The 27,115-nt window shown below is 43.0% G+C and overlaps 1 protein-coding gene across 1 annotated transcript in view; it reads left to right on the top strand.

Annotated features, from left to right (window-relative positions):
• LOC120022673 (alpha-catulin-like) overlaps positions 1-27,115 on the top strand; it is a 120,226-nt gene that overhangs the window by 79,855 nt on the left and 13,256 nt on the right. The window contains exons 5-13 of the mRNA XM_038966658.1: positions 10,132-10,221; positions 10,560-10,730; positions 11,459-11,659; positions 13,228-13,314; positions 14,149-14,307; positions 14,617-14,709; positions 19,921-20,071; positions 24,779-24,816; positions 24,941-24,991. Of these exons, the coding sequence (XP_038822586.1) occupies positions 10,132-10,221; positions 10,560-10,730; positions 11,459-11,659; positions 13,228-13,314; positions 14,149-14,307; positions 14,617-14,709; positions 19,921-20,071; positions 24,779-24,816; positions 24,941-24,991 (1,041 nt within the window). The remainder of the gene's footprint in view (positions 1-10,131; positions 10,222-10,559; positions 10,731-11,458; positions 11,660-13,227; positions 13,315-14,148; positions 14,308-14,616; positions 14,710-19,920; positions 20,072-24,778; positions 24,817-24,940; positions 24,992-27,115) is intronic.

Here is a 27,115-nt window from a genome sequence, read left to right as displayed (position 1 = left end):
TGCCCTTTATGGTTGTGCGGTCTGGTGTCCGCTCACCAACCAAGAATTCACAAAATGGGACAAACACCAAATTGAGACTCTGCATGCACAATTCTGCAAAATATCCTCTGTGTACAACGTAAAACACCAAATAATGCATGCAGAGCAGAATTATGCCCGATACCCGCTAATGATCAAAATCCAGAAATGAACCGTTAAATTCTACAACCACTTAAAAGGAAGCAACACAATTAGACCCAACCAAATCATGAGAAAACAAAAAGATAATTACTTGACACATCGGAAATAATTAACAAAAAAACTGAGCAAACTAGAATGCTATTTGGCCCTAAACAGAGAGTACACAATGGCAGAACACCTGACCACTGTGACTGACCCAAAATGAAGGAAAGCTTTGACTATGTACACTCAGTGAGCATAGCCTTGCTATTGAGAGAGGCCGCCTTAGGCAGACCTGGCTCTCGAGAGATGACAGGCTATGTGCACACTGCCCACAAAATGAGGTGGATACTAACCTCCTGCCAAATGTATGACCATATTAGAGAGACACATTTCCCTCAGATTATACAGACTCACAAAGAACTCAAAAACAAATCCAATTTTAATAAACTCCCATATCCATACCACAGTGTGCCATCACAGCAGCCAGATGTATGATCTGTTGCCACAAGAAAAAGGCAACCAGTGAAGAACAAACACCATTGTAAATACAACCTATATTCATGTTGATTTATTTTCCCCTTTGTACTTGAACTATTTGCACATCGTTACAACACTGTACATAGCCATGAGATTTTGAAATGTCTTTATTCTTTTGGAACTTGTGTGAGTGTAAAATTTACTGTTCACTTTGTTTGATTGTTTATTTCACTTTTGTTTATCCATTTCACTTGCTTTGGTAATGTAAACATATGTTTCCCATGCCAATAAAGCCCTTTGAATTGAATAAAGAGAGAGAGACTATAAAGATCTAAAAGCCATGGGCTTTCCAGCTTGTAAAAAGAGGCTCCTGTCTTAATGAATCAAGTGAGTGTCTGTGGGTGTGGGGGAGAGAACCGTACAGTGCTGTGAGCCGTGTTGGCTCCACATCCACTCAGACTACGAGATGACACAGATAGCAGGGTATGTATGACGAGCCCCTGCTGCCCTCACACACGTGCATATACACACACTCCAGGGCCTCTGCACCAGCAGGGATAGTGTAGGTGTGTTTAGACAGACGGCAGCACCAATGCGTGGGTCAAATCTGACTCACATCTCAAAGGAGTGATTACATCATCAAAACAAAACGTGCCTCAAACAAACCCTCTGGAGGCCAAATTAAGTTGTAAAAACATCATACTGTACATACATCTTTGTATCATACGTTTTCAAGAAATAATGATGCCAGAAAGTTATAACTCTGGTGTTCCCTGTAGTGCCAGCGTCTGCTAATCCTGCTTTGAGTCATACACAGTCTCTATGTACGTGTTCAAATTGGCATCCTATTCCATATATAGTGCACTACTTTTGACCAGGGCCCATAAGGTCAAAAGGTGTGCACTACACAGGGAATAGGTTGTTATTCTGGATACAGACTGCGCTAGCTAGCTGATGAAAAGTGAATCGTTATGATATAGAGATGAAAATATTCAGCTTCCCCTCTTTTTGTTTAACAAACATACCACGTCTTTGTCTCTCTGTCTGGAAATCTACTGAGACTAACCGAGTAAAGAGCAGGGGAATATATACTGAACAAAAATATAAAACGCAACATGCAACAATTTCATAGATTTTACTGAGTTACAGTTCATATGAGTAAATTCATTAGGCCTTAATCTATGGATTTCACATGACTGGAAATAAAGATATGCATCTGTTGGTCACAGAAACCTTAAAAAATATTAGGGGCATGAATCAGAAAACCAGTCATTGTCTGGTGTGACCACCATTTGACTCATGCAGCGCCACACATGTCCTTCGCATAGAGTTGATCAGGCTGTTGAGTTTCAAACAAACCCTCTAGCGACCAAATTAAGTTGTATGTACAGTAAGATGTTTTTACATCTTTGTACAGTCGTGGCCAAAAGTTTTGAGAATGACACAAATATACATTTTCACAAAGTTTGCTGCTTCAGTGTCTTCAGATGTTACTATAGAAAACTGAAGTATAAATACAAGCATTTCATAAGTGTCAAAGGCTTTTATTGACAATTACATTAAGTTAATGCAAAGAGTCAATATTTGCAGTGTTGACCCTTCTTTTTCAAGACCTCTGCAATCCGCCCTGGCATGCTGTCAATTAACTTCTGGGCCACATCCTGACTGATGGCAGCCCATTCTTGCATAATCAATGCTTGGAGTTTGTCAGAATTTGTGGGTTTTTGTTTGTCTACCCGCCTCTTGAGGATTGACCACAAGTTCTCAATGGGATTAAGGTCTGGGGAGTTTCCTGGCCATGGACCCAAAATATCGATGTTTTGTTCCCCGAGCCATTTAGGTATCACTTTTGCCTTATTTAAAGGTGCTCCATCATGCTGGAAAAGGCATTGTTCGTCACCAAACTGTTCCTGGATGGTTGGGAGAAGTTACTCTCGGAGGATGTGTTGGTACCGTTCTTTAATCATGGCTGTGTTCTTAGGCAAAATTGTGAGTGAGCCCACTCCCTTGGCTGAGAAGCAACCCCACACATGAACGGTCTCAGGATGCTTTACTGTTGGCATGACACAGGACTGATGGTAGCGCTCACCTTGTCTTCTCCGGACAAGCTTTTTTCCAGATGCCCCAAACAATCGGAAAGGGGATTCATCAGAGAAAATGACTTTACCCCACATCTCAGCAGTCCAATCCCTGTACCTTTTGCAGAATATCAGTCTGTCCCTGATGTTTTTCCTGGAGAGAAGTGGCTTCTTTACTGTCCTTCTTTACATCAGGCCATCCTCCAAGTCTTTGCCTCACTGTGCGTGCAGATGCACTCACACCTGCCTGCTGCCATTCCTGAGCAAGCTCTGTACTGGTGGTGCCCCGATCCCGCAGCTGAATCAACTTTAGGAGACGGTCCTGGCGCTTGCTGGACTTTCTTGGGCGCCCTGAAGCCTTCTTCACAACAATTGAACCGCTTTCCTTGAAGTTCTTGATGATCCGATAAATAGTTGATTTAGGTGCGAGCTTACTGGCAGCAATATTCTTGCCTGTGAAGCCCTTTTTGTGAAAAGCAATGATGACGGCACGTGTTTCCTTGCAGGTAACCATGGTTGACAGAGGAAGAACAATGATTCCAAGCACCACCCTCCTTTTGAAGCTTCCAGTCTGTTATTCAACCTCAATCAGCATGACAGAGTGATCTCCAGCCTTGTCCTCGTCAACACTCACACCTGTGTTAACGAGAGAATCACTGACAATGATGTCAGTTGGTCCTTTTGTGGCAGGGCTGAAATGCAGTGGAAATGTTTTTCGGGATTCAGTTCATTTGCATGGCAAAGGGGGACTTTACAACTAATTGCCATTCATCTGATCACTCTTCATAACATTCTGGAGTATATGCAAATTGCCATCATACAAACTGAGGCAGCAGACTTTGTGAAAATTAATATTTGTGTCATTCTCAACAAATTTGCCCACGACTGTATGTACACGTTTTCAAGAAATAATGATGCCAGAAAGTTAACTTCCCTGTGGAATGTTGTCCCACCCCTCTTCAATGTCTGTGCGAAGTTGCCGGATATTGGCAGAAACTGGAACACGCTGTCGTACGCATCCAAAACATGCTCAGTGGGTGGTGACATGTCTGGTGAGCAGTGGCGATTTTAGCATGTAAATCTTGGTGGGGCAAAAAAATAAAAAGGTGGGATGCTTGCCAGCAAAGCCACAACCCTAAACAATACATTAATTGCACTATAACGGTGACAAATGGTGGCCACAAACTGCTAGGGCCTACATAAAGCTTTCCCAACATCTTACCACTGCTACACCTGGCTATCAGCGGAGCCTTATTTGGCAGCGAAACAGTTAATTCAGCCTCATTTACTGCCTTTAAAAAAAAAACATAGCTGATATTGCTGACTTGCTTAAACAAATGTGGTTTCTAATGACAATTGAGATGAACAAACTATGGCATGAGGGGACAAAAAGCTGATAAGAGGCAATCTGTAATTTCGATTAAGACATCGAGTGAGCTAGGATGTAAGTAGTCAATATAAATTTGTTTAGCACTTTTGAAATGTACAGCGATAGAATTCAGAACATGGGCCGTTCTTAGTGTTCTCCCTGTACGCCAAGTCAGAACTGTAGGATAAATAAAGGGGGCATATAAGCAGACATGAAGGCTCTTACAATATTCGATGATTACATTTATCTAAACAGGTTATAGGCTACATGTGCACCACCAAGTCAGAACAGTAGGCGGAATTAAGAGGGTTAAATAGACCAAATTATTAGGTTGAGGCACCTGGGCTACTAACATCTTACTACACAACATACACTTAGTATTACCTTCTTAGCTACAGTATACATATCTCCCTGGCATATTACATAATTTATGCAGCAGCATACAATACATTTTTAGACTCATTTTTAGACTTCTGTGTTCACTTGAACAGGAAGGTGGCTCGGCGGTCCTTCGTGGGCAAATAGATTCCGGCGGTCCTTCGTGGGCAAATAGATTCCGTCTCTCACAGTTGAAGTGTACCTACGATAAAAAATTACAGACCTCTACATGCTTTGTAAGTAGGAAACCCTGCAAAATCGGCAGTGTATCAAATACTTGTTCTCCCCACTGTATATATAATATATATTTTTTTACATTGTTTGCAAACTGATGTGACACATATTAATACTAAAATAACATGCAAAACAGACAAAAAAATGTGGGGCTCAAAACAGGCCCTGAATGACAGATCGCCACTTCTGGTGAGTATTGTAAAGGTTTTGACTTGAGGTTATTGTTCGTAGGGGTGCCAGGTAGGGCGTGCCAACCAGAGAAAATATTGATTTCTCCTTTTTGTTTGGGAGGGAATGAGTCCCGTCTGGTCTGTCTACACCAATACAAAAAGGACTCATGTAAAAGTCATAAACCCTTAGGGCATTGGAAATAACTTCAAAACAACTGTTTTGCGTGGGTTGTATTACCAACATAAATGATCACACACATAATAATATAACAAGCAATGAGCTCTAGTTCCTGAAGACAAGTCCCGTCCCTCAGGCCTAAAAGAGTCCAGCCCGGTAACTCAAATGACCTCAGTCACGTAATGTTTGTCTGTTCATAAAAGTGTCGCGTAAACGTCATTCTCAATCATACAATTAAAATATCAAACCTCAGTAGTCTTCAACTACAACTGACCATAAATCACACTCAAACAAATTAAATACCGTATGCAAAATAGTTGTAGTCAGACAATCCAATCCGCCAACAGATCTCCAGCGGAGAAAGGCCACGACAAAACAGCGGAGACAAACTGAGATGTGTAGTCCAAAGGAAAAATTGAGTGGATCCGATCCTGGTTAAACTTGAGACAAGACACACTTTTAAATACAACAAAACAAATGGCGTAAAGAAGCTTCTGAACTGAGGGTTGAACACATCCTCATTCGCACAGCCATCGCCATCCTCTTTGCCGCAGCTGATGCTGGCTATTTAATTGGGAATTAAAGGGGAAGCGCCCTATTGAAGGAGAAGCACAGACTGTTCAGACAACTTCAGGGCCTTCACAGTATGCAGGCCATGGAAGAACTGGGACATTTTCAGCTTCCAGGAAATGTGTACAGATCATGCTGAAACATGTAGTGGCGGTGGATGAATGGCATGACAATGGGCCTCAGGATCTCATCACTTTATCTCTGTGCATTCCCTCACCCTCCATTTGGCAAATCTGACCATAATTCTTTCCTCCTGATTCCTGCTTACAAGCAAAAACTAAAGCAGGAAGTACCAGTGACTCGCTCATTACGGAAGTGGTCAGATGACGCGGATGCTAAGCTACAGGGCTGTTTTGCACAGACTGGAATATGTTCCAGGATTCATCCAATGGCATTGAGGAGTATACCACCTCAGTCACCGGTTTCATCAATAAGTGCATAGATGACATCGTTCCCAAAGTGACCATACGTACATATCCCAACCAGAAGCCATGGATTACAGGCAACATCCGCACCGAGCTAAAGGCTAGAGCTGCCGATTTTCAAGGAGCGGGACACTAACCTAAAAGCTTATAAGAAATCCCGCTATGCCCTCTGACGAACCATCAAACAGGCAGTTGTCAATACAGGACTAAGATTGAATCCTACACCGGCTCTGACGGTCGTCGGATGTGGCAGGGCTTGCAAACTATTATGGACGACAAAGGCAAACCCAGCTACGAGCTGTCCAGTGACGCGAGCCTACCAGATGAACTAAATGCGTTTTTATGCTTGCTTCGAAGCAAAGCATGCATGAGAGCACCAGCTGTTCCGGACGACAAGTGTGATCACGCTCTCCGTAGCCGATGTGAGCAAGACCTTTAAGCAGGTCAACATTCACAAGGCTGAGGGGCCAGATGGATTACCAGGATGTGTACTCAGAGAATGCGCGGACCAACTGGCAAGTGGTTTTCAACCTCTCCCAGACCGAGTCTGTAATAGCTACAGTTGAAGTCGGAAGTTTACATACACCTTAGCCAAATACAATTAAACACAGTTTTTCACAATTCCTGACATTTAATCCTCGTAAAAATTCCCTGTTTTAGGTCAGTTAGGATCACCACTTTATTTCAAGAATGTGAAATGTCAGAATTATAGCAGAGATATTTATTTTGATATTTACTTTCATCACATTCCCATTGTGTCAGAAGTTTACATACACTCAATTAGTATTTGGCAGCATTGCCTTTAAATTGTTTAACTTGGGTCAAACATTTTGGGTAGCCTTCCACAAGCTTCCCACAATAAGTTGGGTGAATTTTGGCCCATGTAACTGAGTCAGGTTAGTAGGCCTCCTTGCTCGCACACGCTTTTTCAGTTCTGCCCACAAATTTTCTATAGGATTGAGGTCAGGGCTTTGTGATGGCCACTCCAATACCTTGACTTTGTTGTCCTTAAGCCATTTTGCCACAACTTTGGAAGTATGCTTGGGGTCATTGTCCATTTGGAAGACCCATTTGCGACCAAGCTTTAACTTCCTGACTGATGTCTTGAGATGTTGCTTCAATATATCCACATAATTTTCCTCCCTCATGATGCCATCTATTTTGTGAAGTACACCAGTCCCTCCTGCAGCAAAGCACCCCCACAACATGATGCTGCCACCCCCGTGCTTCACGGGTTGGGATGGTGTTCTTCGGCTTGCAAGCCTCCCCTTTTTCCTCCAAACATAACAATGGTCATTATGGCCAAACAGTTCTTTTTTTGTTTCATCAGACCAGAGGACATTTCTCCAAAAAGTACGATCTTTGTCCCCATGTGCAGTTGCAAACCGTATTCTGGCTTTTTTTATGGCAGTTTTGGAGCAGTGGCTTCTTCCTTGCTGAGCGGCCTTTCAGCTTATATTGATATAGGACTCGTTTTACTGTGGATATAGATACTTTTGTACCTGTTTCCTCCAGCATCTTCACAAGGTAATTTGCTGTTGTTCTTTGATTTATTTTCACTTTTCGCACCAACGTACATTCATGTCTCGGAGACAGAACGGGTCTCCTGCCTGAGCGGTGTGACGGCTGCGTGGTCCCATGGTGTTTATACTTGCATACTATTGTTTGTACAGATGAACGTGGTACCTTCAGGCATTTAGAAATTGCTCCCAAGGATGAACCAGACTTGTTGGAGGTCTAATCTGTCTGTAAACAGTTGTTGGAAAAATTACTTGTGTCATGCACAAAGTAGATGGCCTAACTGACTTGCACAACTATAGTTGGTTAACAAGAAATTTCTGGAGTGGTTGAAACACTTAGGTTGGAGTCATTAAAACTCGTTTATGTAAACTTCTGACTTCAACTGTACATGTTTCAAGCAGACCACCATAGTCCCTGTGCCCAAGAAAGCGAAGGTAACATGCCTAAATGTGTACCGACCCGTAACATGGGTCGGTACACATGGGTCGGTAGCCATGAAGTGCTTTGAAAGGCTGGTCATCAACACCATTATCCCAGAAACCCTGGTCCCACTCCAATTTGCATACCGCCCCAACAGATCCACAGATGACGCAATCTCAATTGCACTCAACGTTGCCCACCTGGACAAAAGGAACACCTATGTGAGAATGCTATTCATTGACTATGTTCAACATTCAACACCATAGTGCCCACAAGCTCATCACTAAGCTAAGGACCATGGGACTAAACACCTCCCTCTGCAACTGGATCCTGGACTTGCTGACGGGCTGCCCCCAGGTGGTAAGCGTTTGCAACAACACATCTGCAATGCTGATCCTTAACATGGGGGCCCCTCAGGGGTGTGTGCTTAGTCCCCTCCTGTACTCCCTGTTCACCCACAACTGCGTGGCCAAACACGACTTCAACACCACCATTAAGTTTGCTGACGACACAACGGTGGTAGGCCTGATCACCGACAACGATGAGACAGCCTATAGGGAGGAGGTACAACAACCTCTCACTCAACGGCAAGTGGTACTGGAGCACCAAGTCTAGGTCTAAAAGGCTCCTTTACTAGCTTCTACCCCCAAGCAATAAGACAATTAATCAAGTGGCCACCCAGACAATTTGCATTGACCCCCCCCTACCTACATGTACAAATTACGTCGACTAACCAATACCTCCGTACATTGACTCGGTACCGGTATCTATGCCTGCCCATACCATAACCCCACCACCACCATGGGGCACACTGTTCACAACGTTGACATTAGCAAACCACTCACCCACATGACGCCGTACACGCTGTCTCCAATCTGCCCGGTACAGTTGAAAACGGGATTCATCTGTGAAGAGCACACTTCTCCAGCATGCCAGTGGCCATTGAAGGTGAGCATTTGCCCACTGAAGTCAATTACGATGCTGAACTGCAGTCTGGTCAAGACCCTGGTGAGGACGACGAGCACACAGATGATCTTCCCTGAGACGTTTTTTACAGTTTGTGCAAACCTACAGTTTCAGCAGTTGTCCTGTTAGCTGGTCTCAGATTATCCCGCAGGTGAAGAAGACAGATGTGGAGGTCCTGGGCTGTCCTGGTTACAGGTGGTCTGTGGGTGTGAGGCCGGTTGGATGTACTGCCAAATTCTCTAAAACAAAGTTTTAGGTCGCTTATGGTAGAGAAGTGAACATTCAATTCTCTGGCAACAGCTCTGGTGGACATTCTTGCAGTCATCATGCCAATTGCACGCTCCCTCAAAACGTGAGACATCGGTTGCATTTGGTTGTGTAACAAAACTTCACATTTTAGAGTGGCCTTTTATTGCCCCCAGCACAAGGTGCACCTGTGTACTGATCATGCTGTTTAATCAGCTTCTCGATATGCCAAACCTGTCAGTTGGATGGATTATAATGACAAAGGAGAAATGCTCACTGATATGAATGATAAACAAGGTTCTTGTGCGTATGGAAAATTTCAGGGATCTTTAAGTTTCAGCTCATGAAACATGGGACCAACACTTTACATGTTACGTTTATATTGTTGTTCTGCATAATAACACATCACATCTCCTTTGAAATCCATGGCTCTGTGCCTGGAGAGAAGTTGATTCCACCTCCTCCTGGAACACACACTAAATGCTTCGTCTTTGAAACACAGAGATGAGCGAGTCAGTGGATGATATCTACTGCATTGAGTCGTGCTTCACCAGGTTCATCTATGAGTAATAACTGATGGCCGGAGAACTAAACCTTAACTAAACTTAGCTCGAGAACTCTGACGGTTCTTCCACATCATACAGATATGCTCTGTGTGCGTTTGAAGTGTGGGGATGCTTTTTTTTAAATGACGGACCCCTTGCATTAATTGGTCCACTAGTCCAGACCAGAGCCATTTATTTTATTCTTCATTCATGGCTCTGGTCCAGATCCCTGGTAGGTCAAAGCCAGTTCTTCTTGGCAAGACTGAGTTGTGGCTTAAAATGGTTCTGTCTATTTGGTGTCTCACAACTGGCCCACACTCACAAATCAGAGAAGTTTGGGAACCAGCTGAGACTGCTTCTGTAACTGTCCAGTGTTGGTCTCTGTCCATTAGGACCTGAAGGATGAGAATAAGAAGGCCAGGATGGCTGCAGCCAGAGCAGTGCTGGAGAAATGCACCATGATGCTGCTCACTGCGTCCAAGGTGTGTACATACTGCTGCTAATGTACTAGATTAAACCTGTGGACTGGAAGAACTTGCTACTGAATGGGTAAAATTAGTTCTTCTGGATTTACATAATTGTTTGCTTCAAACCAGCCTAACTTCCCATTTAAAACATTGTTTTTGTGTTTAGTAGATGTGAGGCATAGAGACTGTATTACTACAATTGATTCCGAACATGGACTGCCACACAAGCAGACTAATTCTGATATTTTTCCTAATTATTAGCAAAAGAGCTGATATGATTGGTAAAAAGATCAGAATTGGGCTGCCTGTGTAAATGCAGCCTCAGTTGGTAAACCATGTCTCTCTCCCTGTAGACGTGTCTCAGACACCCGGACTGCGAGTCGGCGCGTATCAACAAAGACGCCGTGTTCCACCGCATGCGATTCGCCCTGGAGCAGGTCATGGAGATCGTGACGGACGCCCGGCCCTGCGGGGAGACCAAGGTCCTACCCCTCAGCATTTACACCGGCATCAAGGACTTCAAGGTGGGACGACAGGAGGATTTCCTTATGGATTCCATATGTTTGTTTTTTTCTCCACTTTGCATTGTAATATAGTTCTAATATAGTAACTACAGTATGGTGGTTTAGGCCTGGACTAATCTAGGTTAGCCCCAAACTACAATCTAGCGTAATTTGGGTACCATTTATGTTTACGTAGTCTATCCACAAGATATGTATTACATTTTTATTTAGCCTTTATTTAACTAGGCAAGTCAGTTAAGAACATTTTTTTATTTACAATGACGGCCTAGCAAAAGGCAAAACGCCTCCTGCGGCGACGGTGGCTGGGATTAAAAATGTAAATATAGGACAAAACACACATCACCACAAGAGAGACACCACAGCACTACATAAAGAGAGACCTAAGACAACAACACAGCATGGCAGCAACACATGACAACACAGCATGGTAGCAACACCACATGACAACAACATGGTAGCAACACAGCATGGTAACCGCACCAAACATGGCACAAACATTATTGGGCACAGACAACAGGCCTGGACATACAAAAACGAAGCACGCCAGGTGTTCTGCGCCAGTTCTTTACAATAAATCAATTATCCCTAGTCAACCTGAAATACCAGTAGCTTGTCATAGAGCTTTTGAATGTTATTCTCTGTCACTCTGTGTCAATTCAATTGAAATGCTTTATTGGCATAACAAATAATTGTTGTATTCATTACTGTGTCTCTGTCTGTGATCCCAGTCCAACGTGGAAGGTCTGCGCGAGGGTCTGTACTCACTGCCCCAGCAGGCTCTGTCTGACCAGCTGGAGGCGGTGGTGGAGAGGACGGAGGACTTCACTGACTCGGCCTACACCAGCCACGAGCACCGAGAGGGCATCCTGCAGCTCTGCCAGCTCGCCCGCCAAGACACTGACCGGCTCATCGCAGCCTGGAGGGAGGCGGTATGTTGGCATAAACTGGGCATACACACACACATGTAAGTACTTGTACATGTGTACACACACACACACTCGCGTGTGTATGTGTACTCACACATGTAGATATGTACTCGTACGTCTACATGATTAAGAGCACGGGTACAGTAGGTCATGATTTAGCATGCATGAAAATGCACATTACACTCACGTGTGTAGATGGACACACACACTCCTTCACTTCCTTTCTGTTGCTTAGCTACATGACCTTGTGTACTGTTGCTAGGTTTATAGATAATGTGAAGGAGAACAATATAATATCCAGCCTTTTCACACTACCCTCTCCCATACGGCTATACAGTGCTATTTTCCTTCATTCTTTATAGGTCTTAAACCAGTCCTGGGCCCATCAAAGCATCTCAGAGTAGGAGTGCTAATCTAGGATCAGTTTTGCCTTTTAGATCAGAATTAATATGATTATATGGACAGATCCTAGATCAGGACTCTTACTCTGAGATGCTTTGTGGATACGGCCCTGAAGTCAGCCTCATCGTATGAATGGCCATTCACTTGACTCCATTGATTACATAGAACACATTGTTCTCGCTCTATCGACACCTCACTGAAATGTGTTTCCTTGGACTCCATAGCCTGTGGCTTTCATACGATGTGTTTTTCCATCGTTAAGCTTGTATAAATGTGTGAAAATAGAGGCCACAGTTCCATTGACAAATTGAATGGAATCAGAGCTACAGCACGTTGAATGATTGGCTCCCTAGTGAGACCTATTTCTACAGCGTGTGTCACTAGCTAGATCCCAGGGTCTGTTCGTTTTCCTTCACTTATTTCAGTAGAAACAGAGCAGTGAGATGAGGTGTTTTTCTCTCCTTATTTCAGTAGAAACAGAGAGGGTGATGAGAGGGTCAGAGACAAATCATCAGGGCCCAGTTTTGAAAAACTGATCTATCTGGATTTCAGCTATCGTATTGGATTAAATGCATAGAAATACAACGGGAGTCCCCATTTCAAGTCAATGATTCATCCATTCAATCATTCTATTTCTTTGCGTTTAATCCTATCCGATAGCCAAAATCCGGATATTCACGTTTGAAAAACTGGGCCCTGGTGAATTCTGCTTGTTTGACAGTTTTGTTCACAGGATTACAGCAATGTGTCAAAACAGTCTGACTACAGTGCCTCCCACCTGTCTCCTTGCCCTTAGAACGTGTGTCTGAAACTCTTATGTTTTACAGGATATTGGTGATGCAGAAGGGATCTCACTCACTCACTCACCCACACTTTCTTTCTCTTCCTCTCACACTCTCTACCTGTTTCTCTCTCTCTCTCTCTCTCTCCCTCACTCACTCACTCACTCACTCACTCACACACACACACACACACACACACACACACACACACACACACACACACACAAACAAACAGGGCGTGAGCAGGGCTGTGTAATCTCGTATTCTTCTCCTGCTAAGACAGGTCACATCCCAGGCACCAGTCATTAATCACGTGCATGATTTATGTGACGACTACTCTTATCTTTTTCCCCTCCCTTATTTATTTTAATATTTTCCTCATCCCAGCTGTCTCTCAATGCCAAAGAGGTCACAGAGGAGATGGAGCTGTCTATACTGAAGACCTGCCAAAGTGTCCACGAACTCCGCAGAGAGGTGAGTCCTGTAACACTGCGGTCTTAACTAGAATGCATCACTGTCTCGCATGCCAAGTGGTTCAGTCCTAGATCAGATCTGTCTGGAGTTTTCTGTACTCTCCATCTGGGTTGGGATGCAACTGATTACATGTAATCTGACTACAAAAACCTGTAACTGTAATCGGTTATGTTACCAGCAAAAATGTTGTAATCAGTTTAGATACATTTGAAAAAATGTATTACTTTTTGGATTACTTTTAAATTCAGAAAGGATGTTTGTGAAAAAATACATTGACACCTTTCTGTTTTCTCATTCAATTCAGTATTGAAAAAAAATAGCGAGTCTCAGTTTGTCCCACCTGAGCAAGTCTGACCACAAGTCAGAAACCACTATGACAACACACCAGATGCGTTTGAGGGATCCTTTTTGTCTTCTTTTAATGCCTCTTAAGGGGAAAGTAACTGAAAGTAATCAGATTACATTACTGAGTTTGGTTAATCCAAAAGTTACGTTACTGATTACAATTTTGGACAGGTAACTCGTAACAGATTACATTTAGATAGTAAATGACCCAACCCTGCTCTCATCACATTTTGTTCATATGTCTTGCTCTTCTTTCTCTTTAATATGGCCTTAGCACTCTCCCACTTTTACGTATTCTCTTTATCCTCCCTCCGCTGGCACTCCCCCCTCACGCTTTTTCTCTCTACCTTGTCCTTTCTTTCTCCTCCTTGTTCTCTTTCTGTCTTAATATTGTTTTCTCTTCCTATTACCATTGTGCAGCCAGGTGTACAAAAGATACAACATGTATACCCATTTTTATCTCCCCTCTTCCCCTCTCCCGCCGTCCAGCTCCATAAGGTGGCGGTGGGGCGGGCGGCGGACCTGTTGAAGCTGCATGCAGAACACCTGCCTCTGCGGGCCTTGAAGGCCTCAGGGGGCGAGGGAAACCTGGAGGCCGTGGCAGAGTACGCCTGCACGCTCGGCGAGCAGAAGGAACAGCTGGTGGAGGTGAGCAAGGCTCGCTGGCTGGGGAGGCTAACTTAAGTCTGTTGAATCTCCCTGATCAAATCACCTTTTGTTGAATTTAATTCATACAATTGTATTAAACCACAAAAGTTTATTTAATTAAATCAAAAAAGGTCCATATCCATTCCTATGGCTGAGGTGTATGGACATGGTACTTGTGATATGAGCTACTGGCTTTGGAGACCTGTATTTATTTTCCAGTTGAATATCTGGAAAATATATCTTGATCTGTCTGCTGCTCATATTCAGTCACATTGATGTTAGACGCTGATATTGTCTGTTCTGTTCCAGACGTGTCGTCTGCTGTGTCACGTCTCAGGGACAGAGCCTCTGGAGATCACCTGTATACATGCTGAGGAGACCTTCCACGTCACTGGCCCTCAGGTAACACACTCTGACAGGTAACAGACACTCTGACAGGAAACGCACAGACACTCTGACAGGAAACGCACAGACACTCTGACAGGAAACGCACCCACCCTCGTGACAGGAAACGCACCCACCCTCGTGACAGGAAACGCACCCACCCCCGTGACAGGAAACGCACCCACCCCCGTGACAGGAAACGCACCCACCCCCGTGACAGGAAACACACCCACCCCCATGACAGGAAACACACACCCACCCACCCACCCTGTGACAGGTAACGTAACACACTCTTGTTAAGTTCATGTTTTAAGTATCCCTATATTTCTGTTATTACGGGGCTATCACTCAGTCAAGAGTGCGCATGCGCAGGAAGTCTAGTCGTTGATGGACCTAGCCTCGAGTGTAATGGCTACCTTGTAGTGTGTTCATATAGTATAGTAAACTTTGTTAAACTGGAACCTTGTCGTTGTGTCATTTCGAGTTAACATTGGTAGCAGAGGATGGTTTCTAACTACAACGTGCCACCTCGCTTCGACGAGAAGAGGTCGTACGAAAGTTGGAAAAATGAACTGGGAATCTGGACACGCGTTACTAATCTGGACTCGAAAAAGCAAGCACTTGCGGTGGTATTATCGCTCGAGGGAAGAGCGAGAGATACAGCACTGGAAATATCCGTTGAGGATTTGAACAAGGATGACGGTATGGGAACTTTGATCACAGCACTGGATTCTGTATTTCTCAAAGAAGAGAAAGACCGTGCCTACGAGGCATATTCAAACTTTGACAGTGTTACGAGAGATATTTCGGTTGCAATGGCAGACTACATCATTGATTTCGAACAGAGGTACAATAGAATGCGCAAGTACGACATGGTTCTCCCAGATGCAGTGTTAGGGTTCAAGTTGCTAGACACTGCCTGTCTGGATGGTAGAGACATGGTTCTCCCAGATGCAGTGTTAGGGTTCAAGTTGCTAGACACTGCTTGTCTAGATGGTAGGGAGAAACAGTTGGCTTTGACTGCTTGTACTGTGCTGACTTTTGCATCTATGAAGTCGGCACTAAAAATAATATTTGGTGAGAAGACGTCTGTCGCGCCAATAACAGATGGAATGCAAGTGAGTGACGCAGCATATTACACCGAGCAGCACAGAAAAGGCGCCAACAAGTCACATTCTCAAGACAACCAGAAGAGGGCGCCATTTCCCGGCACAAATCCACTGGACAAATATGGAAGGAGATCGAAATGTGCAATTTGTCAAAGCACTTACCATTGGGTTAAAGACTGTCCTCATAAAAATGAACAAGTTAAACTAACAGAGGAAAATGTAAACACAGAGATAGAGCAGTGTAACATTACACTGTTTTCAAATGAATCTGCTTCTGATACTGAGATTTTTATAGTTGAATCCTTAGGATCTGCTGTGATTGATACTGCATGTACACGGACAGTGTGTGGTGCAAAATGGCTTGATAGCTATGTCAGTGAACTAAATATGAAAGAAGTACAAAATATGATTGACACACCAAGCAACAGAGCTTTCAAATTTGGAGACGGGAGAATTGTCCATTCTACCAAGAGAGTTAAGATACCAGCAAAAATTGGTCAGACTAAGTGTCACATTGAAACAGAGGTGGTCCCTACAGATATCCCCTTACTATTAAGCAAAGCTTCCCTCAAGAAGGCAGAGGCTGTACTAGACATAAAAAATGACAAGGCAGTGATGTTTAAACAACCAGTGACTCTTGAACTTACTACCTCAGGCCACTATTGTGTAAACATTTTAGACAAAGACATCACACAGAGTCCATGCAAAAATGAGATTCTGACTGACACAGAGCACATGAAGATTCTGACAGTCACAGAGAACATGAGCACTAAAGAAAAACACAAAGTATTGTTAAAGCTTTACAAACAGTTTGGACATGATACAGTTAACAGACTTCAGAAGTTACTCAGCAGTTCAGGGAATAATGATGATGAGAAGTACGAAACTGGAAACAAAGTGTACTACAAACGAGTTGACTGTCAAGAGTGGAAAGGACCGGGAGTAGTCATTGGTCAAGATGGTGTGGTGATATTTGTGAGGCACGGAGGCATGATTGTCAGGGTGCATCACTCAAGATTGCGGAAAGTAAATGATCAACAAGATAGAGGGGCTGTTGCTGAGAATCAGTCTCCTAATGAAAATGACAAAAAGGACACAGTAACAGACACAAACCTACCAGATGTCGCTGATCCGATGATATGGACACCGAAACTAACACAGGAAATGGAGCAGAGACCTTCAACTATGCCACAAGTAATACTGTTGAGCGTTCAAATGAGGAAAACATTCAACAGTCACATGTGTTAAGAGAACATGGTTGTTCCAATCTGAAAACTGGACAAACTGTTAAATACACGGACAGAGAAAGTGGTATTCCACATACAGCAACCGTCATTGGACGAGCAGGAAAAGCAAAACACAAAAACTGGTACAACTTGCAGTACTCTGAACCAGCTACACTTTCTGGTACAACAGGGTCAGCTGACCTGCCACTTGTAGATAATATCAGAATTGAACCAATGGAAAATCGAGAAAAACAGAATGACATTCAAAATGATGATGTACTTGAAACAAAGGACGTGTCATTTGACTCAGCTAAGCTAGATGAGCTCAGTAATTGGAGGAAAAATTGAGTGTTTGAGGAAGTCAAAGACATTGGCCAAAAGTGCGTCTCAACAAGGTGGGTGTGTACCCTTAAAGAATCCTTAACTGGAATAGTGCCCAAAGCACGTCTAGTGGCTAGAGGTTTTGAGGAGCTGGCTGCTAAAGAACTCCCAAAAGACTCACCGACATGCGCCTCAGAGTCACTCAGATTGCTGATGTCAGTGATCTGCCAGAAAAAATTGAAACTTAATTCCATAGACATCAAATCTGGATTTTTGCAGGGAACAGAGCTGTCAAAGGGACATTCACATCCGACCTCCGCCCGAAGCTAAAAGTGAAGGAACACTGTGGAAAATAAAAAAGTGTGTGTATGGACTGATTGATGGATCACTCTACTGGTACAACAAAGTCAAGGCAACAATGCTGAATACAGGTGGAAAAATGTCACAAGTGGATCCTGCAGTCTTCTATTGGCTTGATCAAGACTGCAATGTGACTGGAGTACTTGCCTGTCATGTTGATGACTTTATCTGGGGTGGCTCACAGACCTTTGCTTCAACTGTGATTCCACACCTCAAAGCTGTTTTCTAGGTTGGCCGTGAGGAGCATGATCATTTTTGTTATGTTGGCATAGAGTTTATTACAGTTGATGGAAAAATACTGATGCAACAGGAGAGCTATATCAAGAATCTTCAACCTATCCACATGGATTCTTCAAGAGCCGTACAAAGGAATTCCCCTCTGTGGAATTGAAGCTGGTCAATTGAGGTCAAAGATGGGACAAATTTTATGGGCTGCGAGACAGAGTAGACCTGGTTTGATGGTTGCAACTTGGCATCTAACACAAAACACGCCACTGTACAAACCATTCATGAGGCAAACAAAGTTGTTCGTAAACTGAAATCACAACAAGTTACTTTAAAGTTTCAGCATGTTGGAAAAGATGACTCTTTGAAACTAGTTGTCTTCCGTGATGCTTCGCTAGGTTATCACTGGTGGGACAAAACGGCACTTCCTACCTGTAGTTTGTGTCACTGACAACTACTCATTAGTTGATGCTGTGAAGTCAACCAAGTCTGTCACAGAGAAAAGACTTTGAGATTAGCAGCATCAAGGAACTTATTCAAGCACAGAGAATCCAGCGGATTCTGTGGTAGACCACAAAGGAACAGCTTGCTGACTGTCTGACTAAAAAAGGAGCATCCGGTCTTGTGCTCCTACAGGCTCTCGCTCCTACAGGCTCTCAGTAATGGAAAGTGGCAGCTTGAGTAATACAAATAAGAACTGTCACACAACCCATTTGTAATGGGGATCTTGAATAATACTTGGACATTTAATTATGTTGTTGATGTTTTATTTGTCTTTAGTATAGTATAGTAAACTTTGTTAAACTGGAACCTTGTCGTTGTGTCATTTCGAGTTAACAACTCTGACAGGTAACGTAACACACTCTGACAGGTAACGTAACACACTCTGACAGGTAACGTAACACACTCTGACAGGTAACGTAACACACTCTGACAGGTAACGTAACACACTCTGACAGGTAACGTAACACACTCTGACAGGTAACGTAACACACTCTGACAGGTAACGTAACACACTCTGACAGGTAACGTAACACACTCTGACAGGTAACGTAACACAATACATGTTGTGCTAGAAACTCCACCCTGATGTTGTTTTTAAGCTGTACAACTTCTCCATTACCAAGGTTTGTCAGCACATCCTCTGCCATCTTGTCCCCTATAGCTTCACTACCATCCATTAAACAAAGCCAACTATTACAGAAACAGACATTAAGATGACTTCATCTGATACGGGGAGAAATAACTCAGAAAACCACACGCACACAAGTCAGAGTGCATCACCTCCAGCGTGTTGCATTTAATTGGTAATTACCCACAGGTGTCTCTTTATTACCATTGAAAGAAATACACACACACACACACACACACACATACATCAGTATTATCCCTCCCTGAGCGGAGCCTCCCCCTCTGACCTTATTGATTGACCTATGAACCTATTAGCTCAGTCATTACAGCTGGGTCATGCAGGGTCTGACATTACCGTGGGCGGGTCTTCACATTTTCCACTACACTCCCAGCAGCAGATAATGAAGCATCTGTCCCAACGGCCTGGAAGACCAAACATAATTAGAAAACTGTGAGACAAAACGGATTCCATGCCCCCTGCTCTGCTCGCTGAAGATTGGTTCCATTTCACACAATCAGCCCCCACACTGAGGAAATTATCCTGTGTCTCTGCTCATAGAGTAGATCAACATTCTATGAGAATGAGGCCTGATTCCATTCTGTAATGGGGGTGTTGGAGAGATTGGGTGGGGGTGGGGCGGTCTAATCATTTTCTTGGAACCTTTGTTAGTTTTCCCTCAAAGAACCAACTGGTCTGGATAGCTACTGGTGTGAGTAACACCGTAATAGCTCCACTTAAGGTGTGTACTGTGCACCTTATCGAAACACTTCACCACTCCAATACAATTTTAAAACATAGCTACTTCCTCCATCTCTCCCTCCCTCTCGCTCCCTCCCTCCCTTCTCTATCCTCTCAGATCATCTCTGCAGCCCAGACGCTGGCCCTGCACCCATCCAGTAAGATTGCCAAGGAGAACCTGGATGTGTTCTGTGAGGCTTGGGAGTCCCAGCTCTGTGACATGGGCGTGCTGCTCCGGGAGATCAATGACGTGTTCGAGGGCCGCCGAGGTGTGCCTGCCGGTGGTAGGAGTGTGTGTGTGTGTGTGTGTGTGTGTGTGTGTGTGTGTGTGTGTGTGTGTGTGTGTGTGTGTGTGTGTAATGGGCATCCAAGGTGGGCCTCCCGGTCGTAGGAGAGGGGAGGGAGAATAAGTGGTGAGAGGAGTTTGGTTGGGTTGGGACAGGCCTCCTGTTAGGAGGAGAGGGGGTCCCCCTGGTGGGAGGAGGGGGGTGTTGGACTGGGACGGTCCCCCTGGTTGGAGAGATTGGGTGGGGCAGTCTCTTTTTTATTTTATTTTAACCCTTAGCAGGTAAGTTGACTGAACACATTCTCATTTACAGCAATGACCTGGAGAATAGTTACAGGGAGAGGAGGGGGATGAATGAGCCAATTGTAAAATGGGGATGATTAGGTGGCCATGATGGTATGAGGGCCAGAATGGGAAGTGGTATTGAAGAACTGTAAGACCAGGATTGGATCTCACTCAGACAAGGGATGTTACCATACAACCAACCCCTGGCATGGGGATGTTGTTTCTGTCCCTCATGGTTTTTGATAGCAAAAGTTAATACGACTGTGAAGGAATGGATTATTCATTGAGTTATGTCAAATCTGATGGACTCACACCACACTGAAATAACATTAATACCCGTAATCACTAGTCACCACACAGATTTCTCCCCACCCTCTTGCTCTCTCTCGCTCTCTATTCTCTCTCTCGCCCTATTCTCTTTATCTCTATTCTATTCTCTATATTCTCTTGCTCTCTATTCCCTCTCACTCTATTCTCTCTCTCGCTATTCTATTCTCTATATTCTCTTGCTCTCTATTCCCTCTCACTCTATTCTCTCCCTCTCTATTCTCTCGCTATTCTATTCTCTTGCTCTCTATTCTCTCCCTCTCACTCTTTTCTCTCTCTCGCTATTCTATTCTCTCCCTCTCTATTCTCTCTCTCGCTATTCTATTCTCTATATTCTCTTGCTCTCTATTCTCTATATTCTCTCCCTCTCACTCTTTTCTCTTTCTCGCTATTCTATTCTCTATATTCTCTCTCTCGCTATTCTATTCTCTATATTCTCTTGCTCTCTATTCTCTCTCTCTCTATTCTCTCTCTCGCTATTCTATTCTCTATATTCTCTCCCTCTCTATTCTCTCTCTCGCTATTCTATTCTCTATATTCTCTCCCTCTCTATTCTCTCTCTCGCTATTCTATTCTCTATATTCTCTCCCTCTCTATTCTCTCTCTCGCTATTCTATTCTCTCTATTCTCTCTCTCGCTATTCTATTCTCTATATTCTCTTGCTCTCTATTCTCTCTCTCGCTATTCTATTCTCTATATTCTCTTTCTCTCTATTCTCTCTCTCGCTATTCTATTCTCTATATTCTCTTGCTCTCTATTCTCTCTCTCTCTATTCTCTATATTCTCTCCATCTCTATTCTCTATCTCGCTATTCTATTCTCTATATTCTCTTGCTCTCTATTCTCTCTCTCTATTCTCTCTCTCGCTATTCTATTCTCTCTCTTCTCTTGCTCTCTTCTCTTAATCTCTATCATTTTCATGGGCAGTTAGTCTCTCTACAAGCCATGGTTGTTTGTACTCAGTCTCTCTAAGCTGTGGTAGTCTAAAATGTATTGATCCTATTCATAGACAGATCAATCTCTATAACCGTGGTTGTTTGTATTCTCTGACACAACGCAGCGATTAAAGCACAATCAGCACGATACCTCTCACCGAGCCACAGACAAACCGTTCTGTTACAGGCCTGTGTGCGTGTGCATGCGCGTGTATCTCAACATTGGGTTATACCAGCCGTTTTACAGCGCTCTCTCCCACTCCGCAGTGTAATTCCTATAATCCGTAACCTTTGTGGCGTGTCACGGTATTCGTATTTATGGGCCACGATCCAAATGACATGCAACGAGAGAGACGACGTCCCCCTGCTAAAACCATTAAATAGAGAAGTGTGTGTGGAGGGGTGCGGAGCTGGTGCTGAAGCGACGTAGACAGTTAAACTTTTATGTGAAGTAATACTCCTTTTACGGCAGCGCCTCATCAGCCGTTAAACACATCAGTGATGTTTATCACACCCTGACCACCCCTGTAAATTCTACTGAACTGTGCCTTTACCGGGACTTAAAGATCTCAGCTACAGAAAAGAACTTTGTTGAGTTGATTGGTTGCACTCCATTTGAAGTATGATAGAGGATGTGTTGGAGATAATCAACTGTAGTATGATAGGGGACGTGTTAGAGATAATCAACTGTAGTATGATAGAGGATGGATGTGTTAGGGCTGGGCGATATGGCCTAAAACTCATATCTCAATTTCTTTCAAACTTATGGGTGATTCACGATATATATATCTATATATATTTTTTAAATGTTCTCTAAATTAGCTTTGTTATACAATTAAAGGTAAAATACACTGAATTTAAAACAGTCAGCAATAATCTAATGAATTCAGAGCTTGGTAAATTATATCTAGGCTGAATATATTCTATCCACAACCATAAGACCCACTAATCATTTAATTATTTTATCAAAATATTTGTACCTGCTTTTTTTGTTGTTGCAATAATCACTGATCTGGCCGGTCTGTCTATAAAAAATAATATTATGTTACAAATTTAACCAGAACTATACATAAGGCACATTCACTAATAATGTAGCACACATATGCTGAGCACTTGTTGGCTGCTGTTCCTTCACTCTGAGGTCCAACTCATCGCAAACCATCTCAATAGGGGCGGCAGGTAGCCTAGTGATTAGAGCGTTGGGCCAGTAACCGAAATCCCTGAGCTGACGAGGTAAAAATCTGTCGTTCTGCCCCTGAACAAGGCAGTTTTGCCACTGTTCCTTGGTCGTCATTGTAAATAAGAATTTGTTCTTAACTGACTTGCCTAGTTAAATTTAAAAAATGTAAAATAATAGAAAATTAACACCTGTCTCATAAACAATCTCTCAAGCACAAGCCCACGTGCTAGTGAGTAGCCAGCAAATATTAATATTTCAAGTTTTAGCAACTTGGATCTAGGTATAATTTCACATGCTCTGAATTCAGCTAACAAGGCAAAACAGTTGAAATGTTATGAACAGAAGTATGTCCGTCTCCAACTGTTTGAAGAGCATGCTAGCCTGTCCACTTTGTTCAGATGTTGAAATCAAGTGGCCTACCTTGTTTCTCAGAATGAGAACGAGTTGCAAATTCCTAATATAATTGTTTTATGCTTTATGCTAAACAACTAGTATAACAATCTTTATTTGACTAAAATGCTGCTAGCGATACCGTTATGCGCTTGCGACAAACTGAGCATTCATTTTCCAGAATGAATGTTCATTGGTACATCAGTTTTAGTAGTGTCTGCTCTGCTCGAAATTTGAGGTTTTGAAACATAAACGGGGTATGGTTAGAAAGGTTAACTTCTCTATTACAGTAAAATAATACTGATTTTGTTGGACCAAGCCTCAAATGCAAATTGCGAGTTGAAACCGTTGGTCAGAGAGGAAGAAGTGATCTCTCATCTTTGTTTTTGTGAGTGGTAGGGGGATGGGCTTGGGAGAAAGAGGCAAAGCGAGAGGTTTGACTCTCGCCAAAAATCTGTCCAAAATAAACCCAATGTGTTTCTATGCGCATATTTTGAACCTTGTCGCCTGCCTTCCCGCCTTTGGGACAACGACTCCCATTGTTAGGGCGGAGACATGAGCATCTATTCATTACATACAGATCTCTGGTGTAAATGGGAAGGTGCACAGCACAGAAAGAGCGAACGATACGAGACCAACAATACAACATGAGAACAAGCGGACATAAACGCGTATAAAAACAAAAAATACAAAAAGCCTAAATTCTGCGATATTGAATATCGCGCAAAAACATAAATTCGAATTAATCTACTTCATTCGATATACCACACCACCCTAGGATGTGTAAGGGACTATCAACTGTAGTATGATAGAAGATGTGTTGGGGAGAATCAACTGAATCCCTCCCTTTTTAGTATTATTTCATTTGTTGGAATTAATGGCTGAAAACCATTTGAAATGCATTATAAAAAAGCAGTGTAGGGATTTAAAAAGGCATACAATCATTTTGCTGGGAAATGGTGTGACCAAACTGACCATTATTTCACCTTAAACCATGGCATTGTTGAATACTTGTTTCTGATTGGCTTGAAGGGCATTCTAGAGCGTGCATTATTTTCCTATAACGCAAGGTAGTATTCAATGGCTATAGTTCATTCTTACATGTTCTATGTTTGAGCTGCTTTTGAAAACAAAAGTCGAATTGAAAATATTGTTGATTTCGATTTTCATAATGGCAAACTAGGACTGATGGTTTGGTTAGCTAAACTAGCAAGTTTGTTTGGTTACCACGGCAACTACTGTAGCTACCTGGTAAACTTGTTAGCTACTTCAGGGGATGTTGAACACATTTCTACCGGCAAATGAAAATATTTCTAGCGGGAAATGTGTTAAATTATAGCCATGGTATAAAAGGGATAATCAACTCAGGGCTCTATGCATTCTCTGGAAAATAATGCAACTCTGTGGAAGGTCAGTTACACTTCTTCATGGAACACACCTTACACGTCGTTCATTATTTTCCATATAACTCATAGCCTCCCATTCATTATCCCAAACTTGTGATCCAATGGCCAAAATGTGACTTTAAAAAAGATTTTTCCTCAAAATAGTCTTTCTTTCTGATTTAATAACAGGTGATAAAAGAGCCTACTTGTCGCTTCCCAGACCAGGGGTGAGTATCAGAATAAACAATACTATGATTGGTGGATATTTCCTATGTCATTCTGTTTAAATTATTTGTCCCTCACTTTCTCCTTTAATATCACTCATCCTGTCAAACTTTTTCTTCCCTCCAGAAACATTCAGCCAACCTGAAGACGGTGAAAGCTGTTAAGCTAGATACGGAGGTATAACTAGACTCATCAATTTTATTTTATTTATTTTAATTTTTTATTTCACCTTTATTTAACCATGTAGGCAAGTTGAGAACAAGTTCTCATTTACAACTGCGACCTGGCCAAGATAAAGCAAAGCAGTTCGACACATATAACAACACAGAGTTACACATGGAGTAAAACAAACATACAGTCAATAATACAATAGAAAAATAAGTCTATATACAATGTGAGCAAATGAGGTGAGATAAGGGAGGTAAAAGGCAATAAATAGGCCATGGTGGCAAAGTAAATACAATATAGCAATTAAAACACTGGAATGGTAGATTTGACAGTAGATGAGTGTGCAAAGTAGAAATACTGCGGTGCAAAGGAGCAAAATAAAAAAAATTATACAGTAGGGGAAGAGGTAGTTTGGGCTATTTATAGATGGGTTATGTACCGGTTGCAGTGATCTGTGAGCTGCTCTGACAGCTGGTGCTTAAAGCTAGTGAGGGAGATAAGTGTTTCCAGTTTCAGAGATTTTTGTAGTTCGTTCCAGTCATTGGCAGCAGAGAACTGGAAGGAGAGGCGGCCAAAGGAGGAATTGGCTTTGGGGTGACAAGTGAGCTATACTTTCTGGAACGCGTGCTACGGGTGGGTGCAGCTATGGTGACCAGCGAGCAGAGATAAGGCGGGACTTTACCTAGCAGGGTCTTGTAGATGACCTGGAGCCAGTGGGTTTGGCGACGAGTATGAAGCGATGGCCAGCCAACGAGAGCGTACAGGTCGCAGTGGTGGGTAGTATATGGGGCTTTGGTGACAAAACGGATGGCACTGTGATAGACTGCATCCAATTTGTTGAGTAGGGTGTTGGAGGCTATTTTGTAAATGACATCGCCGAAGTCGAGGATCGGTAAGATGGTCAGTTTTACAAGGGTATGTTTGGCAGCATGAGTGAAGGATGCTTTGTTGCGAAATAGGAAGCCAATTCTAGATTTGACTTTGGATTGGAGATGTTTTATGTGAGTCTAGAAGGAGAGTTTACAGTCTAACCAGACACCTAGGTATTTGTAGTTGTCCACATATTCTAAGTCAGAACCGTCCAGAGTAGTGATGCTGGACGGGCGGTCGGGTGCAGGCAGCGATCGGTTGAAGAGCATGCATTTAGTTTTACTTGTATTTAAGAGCAGTTGGAGGCCACGGAAGGAGAGTTGTATGGCATTGAAGCTCGTCTGGAGGGTTGTTAACACAGTGTCCAAAGAAGGGCCAGAAGTATACAGAATGGTGTCGTTTGCGTAGAGGTGGATCAGAGACTCACCAGCAGCAAGAGCGACATCGTTGATATATACAGAGAAGAGTATCGGCCCAAGATTTGAACCCTGTGGCACCCCCATAGAGACTGCCAGAGGCCTGGACAACAGGCCCTCAGATTTGACACACTGAACTCTGTCGGAGAAGTAGTTGGTGAACAAGGCGAGGCAATCATTTGAGAAACCAAGGCCAAAATTACACAATACACCTCACATAGGGTATGACCCCCAATCCCCACCATGGCCCTGGTCAAAAGTAGTGCACTATATATGGAATACAGTGGCATTTGGGCTGCATCTACTACCTCATCCTGACAGGTGCATTTATTCTGCAGGAAATTAATACCTGTTCAAACACATTATTGGGGAATAATGGCGATTATTGCAGGGACCTTGCATAGTCTGATACAGTTGAAGTCAGAAGTTTACATACACATAGGTTGGAGTCATTAAAACTCGTTTTTCAACCACTCCACAAATTTCTTGCTAACAAACTATAGTTTTGACAAGTCGGTTAGGACATCTACTTTGTGCATTAAACAAGTAATTTTTCCAACAATTGTTTACAGACAGATTATTTCACTTATAATTCACTGTATCACAAGTCCAGTGGATCAGAAGTTTACATACACTAAGTTGACTGTGCCTTTAAACAGCTTGGAAAATTCCAGAAAATTATGTCATGGCTTTAGAAGCTTCTGATAGGCTAATTGACATCATTTGTGTCAATTGGAAGTGTACCTGTGGATGTATTTCAAAGCCTACCTTCAAACTCAGTGCCTCTTTGCTTGACATCATGGGGAAATCAGCTAAGACCTAAGAAATAAAATTGTAGACCTCCACA

Source organism: Salvelinus namaycush, chromosome 27 (genome assembly GCF_016432855.1).
Source record: "Salvelinus namaycush isolate Seneca chromosome 27, SaNama_1.0, whole genome shotgun sequence".
In the NCBI taxonomy this organism is placed as follows: domain Eukaryota; kingdom Metazoa; phylum Chordata; class Actinopteri; order Salmoniformes; family Salmonidae; genus Salvelinus; species Salvelinus namaycush.
Note: the sequence above shows the minus strand (reverse complement) of the source record. Positions and strands in the feature narration are given on the sequence as shown.